A 17133-nucleotide genomic window follows, 5' to 3' on the forward strand; every position below is an offset into this window, starting at 1 on the left:
CTTGATCAATCTGAAATTGAGTGTTTTGAACGGTAACATCTGTCACTATTAACAGTAAAAAGCCTAAAGCACACTAATGCACTTGGACTTATGGCACTTGTTTTATTAAACTCTTGAATAAGATTTGGTTATAACTGTTGATGGTATGTACCTGTAGATGTGACACAAACTCTTGCTTTCTGAAAGATCTTGTAAAAGACAAGGGCAAAATTCACTTGTTTTAAAGTTTAATGATAACAGACCACTTTGAATTACTTATAACTCCTGTTTAAAACGTTCATGAGGCAAATATATTTAACTCATGGAAATTTAAGGTATTCTATACAGTTTGTTCAATCTTATCTGACTGAATGAAAGGCAGAATTGTGTTTTTAGAGTTGTTCACGTCTGCCTGAGTGGCTTATATTTGGTTACATTGTCATTTGAAAAATAAAGGTAATTGTGACAATGATAATTGTTTTATAACAGTGTGTGTTTTCGTAACTTTTGTGGTAAAAATGTCGGAAGGAACTATTGGCCCCCGGGCATCTTCACTTTATCAAATTTGGCCCTCTTTGCAAAAAGTTTGGACACCCCTGGCGTATGTCAAGAAAAGGTCTAAATACAAAGCAGGAGTTATTCCAAAATTGCGTACCACAAAATCATGTAAACTGAGGATTGCCTGTAGTTGCAATATCTTTACAGCAGCGGGAAAAGTTTGATTGATGTGAATTGGCATGGCTCTGCTATCATCCACTTAGTGGGCTGAGTCTTTTGCGCGGGAGTAGGAAAGTGTTACTATCACTGAGCACGTGCATCGATCGGTCGATCGTTAGTATTCGTTCTAAATCGAAAGAGTAACAAATCGAAATCGTCAGTTGTGCTACATTTGAGTGATTTATCCAATCATTTATTTTGTGAGTTTTAATTTACGAAACTGTACAATGAGCAACAACAAAATCGTCAGTTGTGCTTCTCAATGTTCTTAACTTAAACATAATTTATACCTATACTAGTTCATAAAGCCTGTCTTCACCAGGCAAAACCTTTCAATCAATATAATAATTAACCTGATATGATTTTTTTACTATTTATTTTTATCTATGATCAGACACTAACTACTACTCCCAAAAATTGTATTTTTCTGCAAAAAGAAAAAAAAATTGACGACGTGATTCAACTTCTTATATTTAAAGATGTACCCATTGGAAACCGCTCAATTTAAAGATTACATAAATTTGTATGAGAAAGAACAAACATGAATTAACTTCATACTCTATGAGGGGAAGCTCCTATCTTTTACAGTTTTCGAATTATTCAGTTTTGAACATTGTAAAATGCATAGCTTTTCATTCAAACCCAATTGAATCCGAAATATCTAAAAAACAGTCAAAGAAAGAACAATGGTTCTTGTACTTTTTGGTTCTTTCGGTAAAGTCACGTAGATAGAAAGTTAATAAATCACGACGTTTCGATCGCAACACAAGCAACCATCATCAGGTGAAACAAACACAGCAGGAGAACTGCTGACGTAGTAGAAAGAGCTGCTGCAACAAGAGTTTATATCAGCTTTTGGTAGGTCCAGTTTATATGGTGGCTCCATGTTGCTTATATAAACCTATCTACGTGACTTTACCGAAAGACCCAAAGAATATATAAGTCGTTACTCTGCATCTAATACATCAGCCGCCATACGACAAGAAGAAGACGCTATATATTACATGGCATGAATACATTCAATAAAATGATCATTTGCACGATAATTGCACGATAAAATCGGCCTGCTGTCATCCCATGGCGGGACAAATAACTGAAATGAGGTTTCGCCGCTTTGTACTGAATCATCCCACGTTATAACCAGCCGGTTCCACATTATGAGTACGATCCGCGTTATAGCGGGCGTGTTCCTGAATAAAAGAACTGTGTTATAGCGAAAACGTGCTGTGTGAACACCGCGCGTTAACCGAGTACTTTCCATATCTATTTTGCCATTTTAACCTTTAATTTGACCAGGTAAGGCCCACTAAGCTATGTAGCTATTTTTTTTCATAAGCAACCTGGATATCAGAAATGATAGCAGTTCAACGAATGTGGCTTATCATCATCACGTAGAAATTGACGCCAGCACTTGGCCGCGTGCAAGGCAAGTATTCAAACAGGGAATCCAGCCAGGAAAAGTGATGTTCTTACACAGTGCAGTTTAATGCGAGAGGCAACGTTTCAATAGCCCTTAATCATAGGCTTCGATTGAACAGGGCGCGTCATGGCCAGAATATTGGTAGCATTCGACAAATATTTACAAACTAGCGGGAGTGAGTTAAACGCAGAGATACTTTGTAAAGCCTTAACTCCGTCTCACTTCACGCTTCTACACTATGCAGAAGAGCCATTGCACGAAACGTCGCCCATTATATACAGTGTGAAAACTAAATAAGAATTTTTACCCTTTATTTTGGCAATAAAACAGGTGGTCAGTTTAACACGTAAACTTTCGCGACCAATATTATTCATAACAAAGGTGTTTGGGTTAGATCGCATTAGATCACTCTAACAAAAAAAAAGCCGTATGAAAAACAGGTTGTGTTAAGATGTTCAAACACCAAATAGACATGCATACAAACATGCTCTGATTATAATCTATTGGCTTTGAAACTAATTGGCCTACACCAGAGATAACCTTCTTTAGGGCCCAGTCTCAACAGTATCAGACCTGAGAACGCCTGGTCTGACACACTTTGATACTGGCAAAAAAGGTCCCATTTCATACACCGTATGCTTGTTTTTAACTTTTAATGCCGAATGTGTTTAGATTTGTTGTTCACATCTCACGCACAGTAACTAAATGAGTTTTACTCTCCAACACACAATCGGTGTGTGCTGAACTAGTAACGAATTTGGCATGTTTTGTTTACGTGACAAACCCCTTACTAATTGGCTGTGGCGGGTTTAACGACGCATTTATATGTACTCGTTATAACCCAAAACACACCCACACAAAACCCCCTCTTATTATGGATATTGGTCGAGAAAGCCGATGACCGCGTGGCTTAACCCCATCTTGTGCCGCATCTTGTAGCAGAACGCTTCTTGTCTTGTGTCGCATCTTGTCGCTTGAAAGGCAAACAACGTGTGTGGGGTGGGGCAAGAGACATGTGGAGACAACACGGATAGACAACACAGACAGACAGCTGACGGGGTGAGAGAGACAACGGAGACACTGAGAGACACTGACAGTGAGAGACACGCAGTCACTGAGAGACACTGACAGAGAGACACGGAGATACGCACAGAGACATAGCCAGAGAGATTCGCTCACCGGCTGGTCAGTCGCCTCCTCATCACCCTTCTATCGCTGCTACCGTGGGCTTGGCTTCGACCCCCGTGAGCTCTGCTCACCGATTGAGGTCGTGTCGTCCCCACACTCCGTCGTCCGACCACCCGACTTCTTGCCCGTCCGTCCCCCGGCACTTCCGATTCACACGGTTGGCTATGTGCGGTGCAAAAGAAGGTCAACATACATACACTACACGATACGCTACTATACACAACATTATACACTATATCATACACTACACTATACACTACTAAACACTACACTATACACTACTCTAGCCACTACTATACACTACGCACGGACGTACTGCAGATCACAGCGACTTCCATTGACTCGCCGCACCGCCGGTCACAACAGCACACGCAACACACTCACCCACTCACTGTGGCACACGAGGGGGTGGGTGGCCAGCGCCACGCCCGGCCGCCTTTGTCTCCCCGGTGGCGATGTTTACACACCGAACCAGGTACTCATTTGAGGCTGAGTTGACCTAGGGGAGGCCTAAGACCGGTTCAGATAATCGTCACTGGTGTTGTGCCGTGAGCGGGAATCGAACTCATGTGACCAGCTTCGTAGGGAGTAGCGCGCTAACGACTGCACCACCGCTTCCCACAAACATTCACTCACCCACACACAACACTGCAGGTCAAAACACTCATCGTTTAAAAAAAAAATCCAAAGCACTTGCTGCACTTTGTAATTACCTCCCATCGTTTTTTTTCTCCTCCTTCCCCTCCCCAAAGCTCTTAACAGCAACAACAATAATAACCTCGCTTAATTCAAGGAGCCGTGTTACAACTCCGTGATAGTTCAGATGGCTTCGTGTGTGAAATCGCCATCGATGAAACCCGTGAATGAAGAGAACGCAAGCATCGAGATGTTTCCCGACTTGACGGTTAAACACGAAGATGCCGATGCCGGTGAGATGCGTTCGCAAGTATTTTCCTGTAATCTTATCATAGCTTTATATAGCGCCTTAACTAAGGCGCTGCACAGTGAACTAACCGTGGTACAAGGTGGTTGGCGAGATGAGTGAATGGGATATATGTAAAATTAACCCCTTATATGTCAACCCCTTACCTGTCAACCCCATACTTGTCAACCCCTTACCTGTCAACCCCTTACCTGTCAACCCCTTGCCTGTCAACCCATTACCTGTCAACCCCTTACTTGTCATCCCCTTGTCAGCGCCTACCTTATTACAGATCAATTCAGACCTTATTGGTCACCCCGTGCCCTTATAAATGTCAACGTTCATCCTACAAATTCCCACCACAAGGGAGAAACACAAACAGACAAAACTAAGTTTTGCCCGTGTTGAAACGGCTGTACACCGCTTTGGACCTGAAAACTCCATTTCCCTCTTCATGAATACGGGGTAAACCCTATGGGTTGACACGGTATGCGTTAGTGCAAGTGGGGAGGACAACAAGGGCAGAATTAAGGGTGGGGAAAGAGAGAACGAGTGGGGTTTAAGAGAGGAGCCGAAGGTAAGCGAGAGAGAGTGATGATTGGTGTGCAGGGGCAGCTGATGCCAGGGAAGAGGGGACTAGGAGAGGGAACAAGCGAAGAGGACTGTGCAGCATTGATGAGGTGGAGGAAGAGCAACAGAAAGAGACGGCGAAGATTTAGAACGCCAGAGGAGCGGGGCAGGAACATAAAGTGAGATGCGAGAAGAGAGGTAAGTCAGAGGAGCCCCGGCCGTGGAGAGATGTATAAACTAAGGCAAGGAATTTAAAAAGGCAACGATAATAAGGGGGGAGGACAGTGGAGCTGAACGAGGAGGGGCGATCTGTGGGAATGGAAGGGAAGATTAAAGATCATACGGGCAGCGACGTTTTGAATTTGTTGGGAGTGGTTTGAAGGCATAGGATGGTAGACCGATCGTGAAATAATTTCAATAGTCGAGTCGAATGAAGGTGAGGCAGTCAATAAGGAGTTTGGTGGCAGTGATTGTGATCATCAAACCTCAGTTATTGCAGCACCGATTAAACACGGCGAACCACAAAGCACGGAGTGTCATTTGGTGTTGAGTTATGAGAGGTCTGGCGAAGCGGAGGCTCCTCTTGAAATCGTTCTGTGGAGTCATCTTCCGTGGCCATTCCTTCAGGTGATGACGCGAGGCTCTGCTGACTTTTAGGAGCTCCAGAAAGGGCGTCGCGGTGGTTAGGTGATGTTAACTACCTCGCCTTGTATGCAGGAGGTCGTGGGTTCGATCCCGACCCTGACGCCTGCTGTATATTTGGAGTTAGCGTGTCTTTCTCCCCGTGGTTGCGTGGATTTTTCTGTCCGTGTCCTCCGGTTTTTTCCCCTCCACATTTAGAATCAACATCACACGTTTTGAGTGATTTGCCAGCTGTGATAAATTTCCACGTGATGACAATAAGCCCCCTTGGTTGAGCTATCATTTTTGATGACCACGTGGCTTCTGAAAAAGAGCTATACGGCTCAGTGGGGCCTTACCCTGGTTTTAAAGACGAGAGAGGGGGGACGTTAATTCACCTCGTAATGAACAAGACTTCGCTCGCGTCGCTTTTTTCCCCTAATTGTCCAGCTGTGTTCTCGGTGTGTAACGCCACAAAGGTGTGGCCATTTGCATCACTTGCCTGAGCCAAGCGTGCCCACAACGTAGCACAGAGAACTGTAGTGTTGTTCTCCAAAAAGAGGTTTCATTGCATATAAATACAACCAAACTTTTTACCAATGGTTTACACTAAATAAAATCTAAATTCAAATGTTATACAATGATTTACGCGTGTTCATTGGTGGCTGGGCTGAGACCATCAACCTGCTGCTTTTGACAACTGAGTTTTTTCATCGTAGGCTGCTGAAACACAGATGAGACATCCAGGAATGTAGGGGTGTGAGTTCATGTGCACCTGAATTGCGCCCTTTCAGATGCGCTTTTGCGACCATCTGGAGCGCTCTTTTGATATTAGAAAGCCTCTGGAGCTATGCACTTTTAAATCATTACATTTAAAACGCATTTCTTTAGGACTGCTTTTTGTGTTTAGTTTGCTGCCCTTCTCCCACACCTCCGATTAGCACAGTTGGCTTCATACTGTGCGGAAGAAGTTCAACAAACTTATAGTCTGTTCTATAATACAATAGTTGCTTTCCTGAAGAACACTGCATTATGAAAAAATTGCGTTATAATATAGGAGCAAAGCAAAGTCCGCGATAAGACGTGAGATGCGTAACGCAGGTTGAACAAAGACAGAGGCGCGTGGGTAGCATCTAGAAGCATCCAGCAGCATCCCGCCTTGTGTGATGCTATGCCGAGGCACCCATACAACTGCTTATTCCTACTCGGGTGACGTAGTTCTGTTCACTCAATCGTCTTGTTTCCAATTCACATCCGCGTTATAAAAAATGTGTTCCCGATAATACATACATTGTGTTATATCCAATCTTGCATTATACATACATCCAGACACCTCTGTCTGCCAGAATCAGAAACTATTGTCAGTAACAGTTGTTTGTGAACGTACGTGTGCAGGGATAGTTGTGAAGCAAGAAGATGAAGAGAGTCTGGGCACTGAGATACTGAGGATTATCGTGAAAACGGAAGTCGAGGAAGATGGTAAGAGCCCTGTCGTATAGGAAGGTGGGGCGATAAACAAGAATCAAAGAACCGAAATAAGGCGGGATATAAAAAATTATAAGTATAAGGAGGAAACGGCTTTATATCATCAGAATCAGAACATTTATATTGGAGAAATCCGATGAGCTATGAAGCCCTTTTTCACAGATGTCCAGTATCCTATGCATTTTATTGAATTATTTATAATAATTGATTGCATTTTAACACCCAGGCCTCACACAGCTCAACTCGGGCAATATTGATATGCATTAGTGGTCAGATAATGAGCTGACCTTTTGTAACCACCTTGTTTTATATATGTGTATCAGACTTCCCTGTGTAGGTAATACAATAAGTGGATTTTATTTGTAATATATAATTGTGCAGTTCCTAATCCAAAATACGTTTCAAGTTGAAAAAGCCAGTGAAAGATCAGAGGAGATGAGGGATTCTTCTTACATTTGGCTATCAAAATAGCACCTGTGGTGGTGTAAGTTTACTTTGCTGGAAATGTATTACTTCCGATTCAGTGACTTTCAACACTTAAGACTCAAAGGGCATAACCAAACGCAACGTTCTATCATTCTCACGGTGCTCGGGGTAATGGGCTGACCTTTTTAACTGCCTTTTTTGAAAGTACGAGACCGTCCACATATGAAAGACAATGCTGTAAAAACAATGTTTTTTTTTTTTATAAATTGCAGTTACGGATCCAAATTCCTTTCAAGTTGAAGATGCCAGTGAGAGACCGGAGGAAACGGGGGATTCCCATGGGCATGCCGACAATCCAGATCAAAACTTCATCGAGGTGGAGTTATCGGACGGGGACGTATGTGATGGTGAGTTTGCTTTGGATCGCATCGCAGAGAAAAAGGCAAAACTTGCCTTGCTTCATCACAGATTATATTCCAGTTGTGCTAATAATGGGGGTTATACAGTAGGCTCTCGATTATCCACACTAATGACGGGGAGGACCGCCACGGATCATTCAGAATAGTGGATAATTTAAAAATATAACAATTTACCACGGATCTCTATGCCAAAAACCATGAATATAGATACAAATTATATATTTATCCTGTTTTATTACAAAAGTCCATGTAAAAACACTCACTTAGCAACCGATCGATGCGCTTGCTTAGTGATAACACTTTCCTGCTCCTGCGCAGAAAGAGTCGGCGCACTAAGTGGATGATAGTAGAGCCACACCAATCAACATCAATCAAACTCCGCCCACTATTTTAAAGATATTGCAGCTACTGTACTGTAGGGGTGATCACGTGGATTCGGATTAACCTTAGCAACATAATTGTTTGGTTTAAGCACCGCATGACTTATAATAAACATTTCCAAGAATAACAAGGTATAACTGTTTTTACACGCTTTTTATTAACTGTTGTTGTATCCTCAAATCTTGTAACTCAATTTTTACCCACTTCCCAATGTGGTATCGACTGGAAACTTGATATACTTATGTCATACTGATGACAATACTATATTCTATCATTAAAAATAAAAATAAAAATATTTTTAAACATTCTTTTTTATATGTTATGTTTCGGCTTGGGTCTAATTGTCCACGCTCAACTGACGTTGGCTGTAAATCACCACGGTCCCTTATGTTATGGCAAGCTTCGGGGCCACTTTCTGGAGTCGTGGAATTCTTCCATTTCTAGTACGGTACATTTAATTAAAGCATGTTTAAAAACATTTTTTATATTACTTATTAGATTATTAATTTGGGCTCAAGAAAAAATCGGTGAGTTATTAATTTAAGTCATTATCTCAGGTGTGCGGTTAATCTGCAAATCGGATAAACCGCACGTGGATAATCGACGGTCTATTGTATCGTGGATGGAGGCAATGTGCTTATGAAACTCTCCCAGCAATTATTTCATATCATGTCCAGAACTCGGCTACCAGAATCTTATCAAGAATCTCCGACATGTGAAGAAATCCGTCCGGTGTTGGCCTCTCTTCACTTGCTTCCTATGAAGTTCAGAGTTGAATTTAAGATTTCCCCTTGTAATGTGAACGGTTCTCTCACAAAAGTGGACAACCCCGGCATTCTCGCGGCTATGTGTTCCTCGAACACAGCTCCTCCTCCCCATTGGGTGACCGTACCCTCTGTTGTTGCTGCTCCTTGTCCATCGAGCGTTTTTCCCAGCGTCGTCACAATTCCGGAGATAACAGCGATGTGGTTTTATACTACACATACAGTCTGTTCTACCTATAACGCGGTAGTTGCGTTCCTGAAGAACACCACGTTATGAAAAATCGCGTTATAATAAATAATATAGAATATAGGGGGTAAAGCACAGTCCGCGTTAACGCGCGAGATGCGTAACGCAGGCTGAACAAAGACTAAGGTGCCGTGGTTAGAATCTGGAAGCATCCAGCAGGATCCTGCCTTGTGCGATGCTACACCGAGGCAGCCGTGCGACCGCTTATTCCTACTCGCGCGACGTAGTTCCGTTCACTCTATCGCGTTATATCCATTTCACTTCTGCCTTATAGAAATGTGTTCCTTAATACATTCATCATGTTATATCCAATTCGCGTATTGAAAACACGCGTTATAGGAGAACAGACTGTACTATGCTATTTTTTTTACTAGGTAAGGCCCACAACAAAGTGGCTTATCGAAATTTATAGCAGCCAAATATTCTAAATGCATATTGATTTTAAATGTTGATGGAAAAACCGGGGGAACCCGGAAAAAAAAACATGCGACCACAGGGAGAGAGATATGCAAACTCCAAATATACAGCAGCAGGCGTCAAGGTCGGGATCAAACCCACGACCTCCTGAATACCAGACGAGGGAGATAACATCTTGCTACCTCCTCAAAGTGCATTTATTGCCTCTTGCTTTCAGCTCTCTCAGTTGTCTCCAATACTTCTTCGTTTTTCCTTCCCTTGAGCACTCGTTGATTTATTGTGGTGTATAGTGCCTTGAGTACTTTGCAGAAAGCGCTTTTATAATTGACATTTATTTTTATCATTAATCACATTTAGAAAATGGTCGAGGATGATGCCACGGAACTACTTCTGAGGCCAGTGTACAAGAATGTATTGTCACATCGTAGCACTGTTTGTCCATTTATTTTTAGACGTTTTCTCATAACCGAGTCGATACGTGTTACGACATCCGGCGTCAACAAAGTTTTTTCAGCGGTTAATCGAATCTCGCATTTGCATTTTATATATATTTTTTTATAAATGCGTGGCAGATGAATCAGAAAGAAGGGGGCTTCTGTGCAAGACGTGCGGGAAGGGCGGTTCCTCCGGAGCGAAAACGGACAAAGCGAGATGCAGCGGACCGAGCTCACGAACCTGCAGGCGATGCGGGAAGTCACTTGAAGGCGGCGCGCCGCGTGTGGCGACCGTCGCCGCCGGCGGGAGGAGGCACACGTGCAAAGAGTGTGGCAAGGCGTTCTCAACGCGTTCTAATTTAAACACGCATTCCAGAACGCACAGCGGAGGGCGACCACACGTGTGCACGGAGTGTGGGAAGGGATTCTCAACGCACGCCAGTCTGGAGACGCACTTGAGACTGCACAGGGGTGAGAAGCCGCACGTGTGCAAAGAATGCGGGAAGGGCTTTGCGCACCGTTCCAATCTGGGGAAACACGCAAAAACGCACGCTGGTGAGTTGCCGTACGTGTGCAAAGATTGCGGGAAGGGGTTCACGTGGCGCGAGTGTTTGAGGGTGCATTCTGTCATGCACACGGGTCAGTGGCCGCACCTGTGCAAGGCGTGCGGGAAGGGCTTCGCGCAGCGGTCCGACCTAGAGAGGCACGCGAGGACGCACACGGGAGAGAAGCCGCATGTGTGCAAGGAGTGCGGGAAGGGCTTCGCACAGCGCTCCGACCTGGAAAGGCATGCAAGGACGCACACGGGCGAGTGGCCGCACGTGTGCAAGGAGTGTGAGAAGGGCTTCGCAAAGCGTTCCGACTTGGAGAGGCACACGAGAGCGCACACCGGCGAGAAGCTGCACGTTTGCAAGGAGTGCGGGAAGGGCTTTACGCGGATCTACACTTTAAAGAGTCACGCAATAACGCATACTCCGGGGTGCAAACCTTGAGTCCGAGTTCTGTCTCCATTGATGTATGTATTTACGTATGTGGAACTTCTTTTGCACCGTGTGTAGCCAACCGTGCTAATCGTTGTCCAACTGTGTCCTGTTAACTATACGTAATTAGAATGGAATGATTGATTCCCTTGAGAGGCATGTGCAGAGCCGTACCTAGGATGAATGGCGAATCGGGGCAACTGCCCCAGGCCCTGCGCTTTGGGGGCCCCCCACCCCCATGGATGGCCCTATGCGCTGGTAACTCTCAATTATCAAAGGGTGCATTATCCGAGTCGCACATTTACACATTATAAGTGCGTTGGTTTTACGAGCCACTCCGCAACTCGTCGCGGGCCTATTATTCACTGCCCACGTGACCGCACAATATTTATGCAGATAAACTGATTAAGAAACAATACAAATGTTAATGCCAAATATTACTACTTCATTAACATTTTGTGTGATTTCGCAATTACGATTTGCATATCATAATTTACATTCGTTTTTTCCGGATTGTCCTCTGACCGCCGTTAACCCCAGACAATCAAGAGTTGACCTGTTACGAATTGGGAAACACGTCTTAAGTCGATAGTGGTCAGGCTATATAGATAACATGGTGGTACGGAGAAAAACATCTTTAAAGCATGTAACATTGAAAATTATTCCGTCGCGAATTATTTGATGCGTACATCAAGTGTCTCCATATCAGAAGTATTTAGGACCAAATGATTGATCCTTAAAAGAAGAACGTGGTTCATTGTCAATCTACTGCTGGAATAAGGCCTTCCCCAGGCCGTGTGTTATGCTTGGGAGTTTAACCATACTTCACCACGCTAGTTGTGAGGAGGGTAATTAACTGTATATTTTTTTTGTATGGTCAAACATTGTAATGTTTTTTTTTACCATGAACGAGTATATTGCATTCACGTGCAGTGTTCATCGAGCAAAAAGCTTCAATGAATCTAAAAAGCCAGCCGTCAAGATGGCTGCCAAGTGGCCGAACCCATGTGTTGCTCTGCTCATCTAACTAAAGTTATAATTGCATATACCCTGTCCTAACCAATCTAATTAAATGCTATTTAAACACAAATTATATTATGATAGAATCTTTTTAATATCAATTTAATAAGTCCGTTTTAATGTTAAGACTATTATATCCTACTACCTCGGGTTAGCAACACCTGTACCCTCCACTCCTCATGTACAGGGCTACTCTATTACAAACTTTTTAATTTTACCAGATAAGGCCCACTGAGCTATGGCACTCTTTTTCAGAAGCCAGCTGGCCACAGATAATAGCTCAGCGAACTGGCTCATCACGTGGAAATGTATAACAGCCAAATATTCTAAACACAAGTGATTTTAAATGTGGAGAGATGCACACAACTCCTAATATACAGCAACATACCAGGCGAGGTAGTTCACATCTCGCTTACTGTGGCGCCCCAAAGTGGTTCAGCCAGCTCGTAACCCCAGGAAACAACAGACCAGTCATTGCAGCCATCCCGATGCCAGCTTAACACGTTTTTGCGACCAATATTATCCATAATAAAGGTTGTTTTGGTTAGATCGTATGCCAGGCACCCAGAAAAACAAGAGCAGGGTTCCTGAGAGGGCAGCCACACTGCCCAGCCACTGGATTTAAAACTGCCCGCAACCAAATCAACCCACTCTGTAATTCTGCTTTCAACTTCTGAAAGCGGAACGTCATTGACTTGACCTCGAATAGATATTTGGATGGCAGGGTGGCGGTGGTAACACTTGGCAACAAGGTCCTAGTTTGATTCCCGACCTAGCTAGCATCTTTCTCCGTAGAGTTTGTGTTTCTCCCCTTGTTCTGTATGGGTTTCCTCCGGATTTCTCTGGTTTCCTGTCATAGCAGAAGCAACATCACTCCCAACTGCTTACACTTTGGCTGGACTCTACTGTCAAAGAGTCTTGAGACTCTAAGGCTTTCCTATGTAAACAAGCATAATAATAATGAAAACTAAATAGTCTAGATATTGCTAGGTCACGGATTGGAAACTTGAGGCTCTGGAGCCGCATGTGGTGGCTTGTCGGCTGCCCCCCTTCCGGCTCTTTGGCTGCCCCCCTTGCGGCTCTTTGACTGCCCCCTTGCAGCTCTTTGGCTGCCCCCTTGCAGTTCTTTGACTGCCCCCTTGTGGCTCTTTGACTGCCCCCTTGTGGCTCTTTGGCTGCTCCCTTGTGGCTCTTTGACTGCCCCCTTGTGGATCTTTGACTGCCCCCTTGTGGCTCTTTGGCTGCCCCCCTTGCGGCTCTTTGACTGCCCCCTTGTGGCTCTTTGACTGCCCCCTTGTGGCTCTTTGGCTGCCCCCCTTGCGGCTCTTTGACTGCCCCCTTGTGGCTCTTTGACTGCCCCCTTGCAGTTCTTTGACTGCCCCCTTGTGGCTCTTTGACTGCCCCCTTGTGGCTCTTTAGCTGCCCCCCTTGTGGCTCTTTGACTGCCCCCTTGTGGCTCTTTGACTGCCCCCTTGTGGCTCATTGGCTGCCCCCCTTGCGGCTCTTTGACTGCCCCCTTGTGGCTCTTTGACTGCCCCCTTGCAGTTCTTTGACTGCCCCCTTGTGGCTCTTTGCCCCCCTTGTGGCTCTTTGGCTGCTCCCCTTGTGGCTCTTTGACTTCCCCCTTGGGGCTCTTTGGCTGCTCCCTTGTGACTCTTTGACTGCCCCCTTGTGGCTCTTTGGCTTCCCCCCTTGTGGCTCTTTGACTGCCTCCCTTGTGGCTCTTTGATTTCCCCCTTGTGGCTCTTTGGCTGCCCCCTTGCAGCTTTTTGACTGCCCCCTTGGGGCTCTTTGGCTGCCCCCTTGCAGCTTTTTGACTGCCCCCCTTGTGGCTCTTTGGCTGCCCCTTTGCGGCTCTTTGACTTCCCCCTTGGGGCTCTTTGGCTGCTACCTTGTGACTCTTTGACTTCCCCCTTGTGGCTCTTTGGCTGCCCCCTTGGGGATCTTTGGCTGCCCCCTTGCAGCTCTTTGACTGCCCCCGTTGTGGCTCTTTGGCTGCCCCCTTCCAGCTCTTTGACTGCCCCCTTTGCGGGCAGCCTATTTTTTTTTCTTTAAATCTTAAGCATAGTTTAACATTAATATAATGTATTAAATATGGCAGGGAATGGGGTCACTATGGGATGTCTTGGAGACGACAAAATGTACAAGAGTCACAAACTGTTATTGTTGAAGAATAACGCATCACCTATTTTGTTTGAGTCAGAATGTGTTGGTGTTGGTGTCGCCTGCTGTATACCAGCGGCTGTGTTTGTGTACACGCAGCAGCTGTGCGTGTGATGCAGCTCAACTATTTTGATCAAAGACCAAAACTAAATAAACTGTTCTCCTTCTTTGAAAGGGTTGCCGATCCCAGCGCTGGATAGACATAGAGTCAAAAAATAAAACAAGAGTAACGTGGAGATACCGCGTTGGCAGTGGGGGCACAACACATCATCTTGGACCGCCTATTCAAGGTGATAAAACGAGCCACACCTATGGCATCCATACCGTTTTCGAATTATTCAGGTTTGAATATCATACAATGCATATTTTTTTTTTCGAAACCGTTTGAATCAGAAACATCTCAAACACAATAAAAGAAAGAACAATGGTCCTCATTTGTTGACGATTCAACTTCTTATATTTAAAGACGTACCCATCGGAAACCGCTGGATAGTTTAATTTCCAACACACCGGTGGGCTAAAGTAGTAACTAGTGGGCACGTTTTGTTTACATGACAAACCTTACTAATTGACTGTGTCGGGTGGTGGCGGGTTAACGACACATATTTACACGATCTAACCCAAAAAAAAGCCCCTTGATTATGAAAAATATTGGTCGCGAAAGCAATACTGCGTGTTAAACTGGTTCTCAGTTATGTTCTGGTGTTGGCCAGGTAAGTTGTGTTTGAGATGAGCTCCCGATGCAGGTATCATATTGAGTCTATACGAATGCTGTCGTGTATTAATTTGAAGATTTTACTCACGAATACGCTTATAATATAATTCAACTGATATATTTTGTACACATGTAGTGTGGTGGAATATGTGGTGCACACTGTTGGCCGAGGGCAACCGAGGAAAAACACGTGCGCATGTGCAACATAGCGTTGCACGGGCAAACCGCCACCTAATTTGGGAGAGAAGCAGGTGCAGACCGGGTCGGCCCGGGGTTGCACGCTGACACCGGAGGTGTTGCCAGGGAGACGTGAGTTCAGGGGTGATTGATGGCCTGACAGGCGCCAGCTTGTCTGGCCCTAAAGAAACACAAGGGAGGAGCTGGACAATTGGGAGGGGGATATAAGGACGTGTTTGAGAGTGGAGCGAGAGTTCGTGTTGCGGGGTGAAAGAGAGAGATGTCTCGCCGCTGCCGAGAACGGACCTCAACCCTCACGAGTCGCGGGGTGGGTGATGGTTGATCCCCCCGCCTGGGTCGGACGAGTGAGTGGGTCTGAGGGAACGTAGGCTGCGGGAGCGCTGCTGTGTGCAAGCCTTTGTATGAGCGCTGCTGGGTGCAAGCCTCTGTGTGAGTGTTGCTGTGTGAAAGCCTCTGTGTGAGCGCTGCTGTGTGCAAGCCTCTGTGTGAGCGCTGCTGTGTGCAAGCCTCTGTGTGAGGACTGCCGTGTGCAAGCCTCTGTGTGAGCGCTGCTGTTTGCGGAGCCTTGAGTGCAGAGCTGCTGAGCGAGAGCTGCTGTGTGCAGGTTAGCGAGGTGTAGCGTAGATAAGAGTGGGAATTGGTTAACAGAAGTGACCATAGCGACAGTGATAGAAGTGCCTACAACTGGTGCAAGAATATGCTAATAAAGTGTAAGCAGGTGACCTGTTACAACGTGTCAGTCTGAGTCATTTTACAAGACTACACACACATTAAAGAGTTTCGCTCATCTGAGCCTTACCCAAAGAACCTGTGTTCGAGTCGTCGTTATAGCACACATTATAGAGCAGTGGTTCTCAACTGTGGGTAAGCAAATCCCTGGGGGTATGTGAGGTGATTTATAAATGTCGTGAAATTATATCCTATGCAAGAGTCATTGGTGAATGATCATGTTGTATGAATCTGCCAATATAACCACGATAACATTTTAATCCATATGGTATAACATAGTATGATATAAAAACCTTTCTAAACGCATTGATCGTAAACAATGTTGGTTTACAAGAGTAACGGGCGCGAACACATGACCTCATGCAAGCGGGGCATACGTAGAAATGTTTTTGTATTCGCTTGCAGTTACTTGCCGGTTAGGATATACCTCACAAAATGGACAATTGGTTAAAAATATATATTGATGTTCTTTATTCGTTACATGTGTAGTGTAATAGCGCCGGCTGCTGGACAGCAGCGGCAACTGTGTGGACAGATAGTACACACGCCAGTGAGCTTGTGCTGAGGTGTGTTGGCAAGGCGGAGGCACTGGGGCAAGGGTCATGGAGGACCCCATCTAGAAGCCCCTGGGACCTGCTAGTGGGTTCGAGAAGGGAGGCGTGGCCAGGGCGGAGTTAGGCCATGCTGGGAGGATAAAAGGAGCCGAGAGCGGGAGCTCGAGGCGGCCGGTTCTGGGATTGGATTCGTCTCATCGGCGCTGTCGTCCCGTCACCGTCGTCGCTGCCGTCTTCGCTCGATATTGTGCTGTGAAAAAGTAGTTGGCTGTCTCAGTCAGCGCCGTCAGTGTCAGACAGCTAGTGTTGTGTACAGGCTAGGCTGAGCGACCGTAGAGAGTGTGGATGAGACCGTGAGGTTCTAAATAAAAATAATCACTGACACTACACATTTATTCCTCAGAACCGTGTAGGGCCAGGCATGGCGGTGGGGGCGGTACACTGGGTTAAAACTAAATTCAACACGGGGGGTAGAATACAGTAATCCCTCGCCACTTCGCGGTTCAAGTTTCGCGGCCTCAGTGCATTGCGGATTTTTCGAACTGATTTAAAGGCCTCATTATTCCTGTGCAGTAACACCATCATCATCAGCATCATTCATCATCACATCCATCGAACTGCACAGGTCTGTCATCGTCGTCGTCGTCATTACTGGAGTCAAGTCTCAAGATACTACTGTCATTGGTGAGTGTAGAATACCATAATACGTATCGTATGAGAGAGAGAGAGTGAATGTATAATATTAAGGTTTTATAATTAAATAGATTTAAGTAAAATATATATA

The 17133-nt window shown here is 45.1% G+C and overlaps 1 protein-coding gene across 3 annotated transcripts; it reads left to right on the plus strand.

The window, feature by feature from the left end:
• Nucleotides 1–3048: 3048 nt before the first annotated feature.
• LOC144737163 (uncharacterized) lies at nt 3049–15798 on the plus strand. 3 transcript variants are annotated; one of them, XM_078619882.1, is made up of 5 exons: nt 3049–3487; nt 4057–4233; nt 6813–6896; nt 7601–7735; nt 10129–15798. In XM_078619882.1, exons 2-5 carry the CDS (start codon nt 4128–4130, stop codon nt 10980–10982), a joined length of 1179 nt encoding a protein of 392 aa, XP_078476008.1. In that variant the 5' UTR covers nt 3049–3487; nt 4057–4127; the 3' UTR covers nt 10983–15798. The 3 variants fall into 3 exon arrangements, with proteins under 3 accessions (XP_078476008.1, XP_078476009.1, XP_078476010.1); XM_078619883.1 differs by having other exon boundaries at nt 3049–3461; XM_078619884.1 differs by having other exon boundaries at nt 3049–3175.
• Nucleotides 15799–17133: the final 1335 nt, after the last annotated feature.

Source organism: Lampetra planeri, chromosome 65 (genome assembly GCF_965212315.1).
Source record: "Lampetra planeri chromosome 65, kcLamPlan1.2.h2, whole genome shotgun sequence".
NCBI lineage: Eukaryota > Metazoa > Chordata > Hyperoartia > Petromyzontiformes > Petromyzontidae > Lampetra > Lampetra planeri.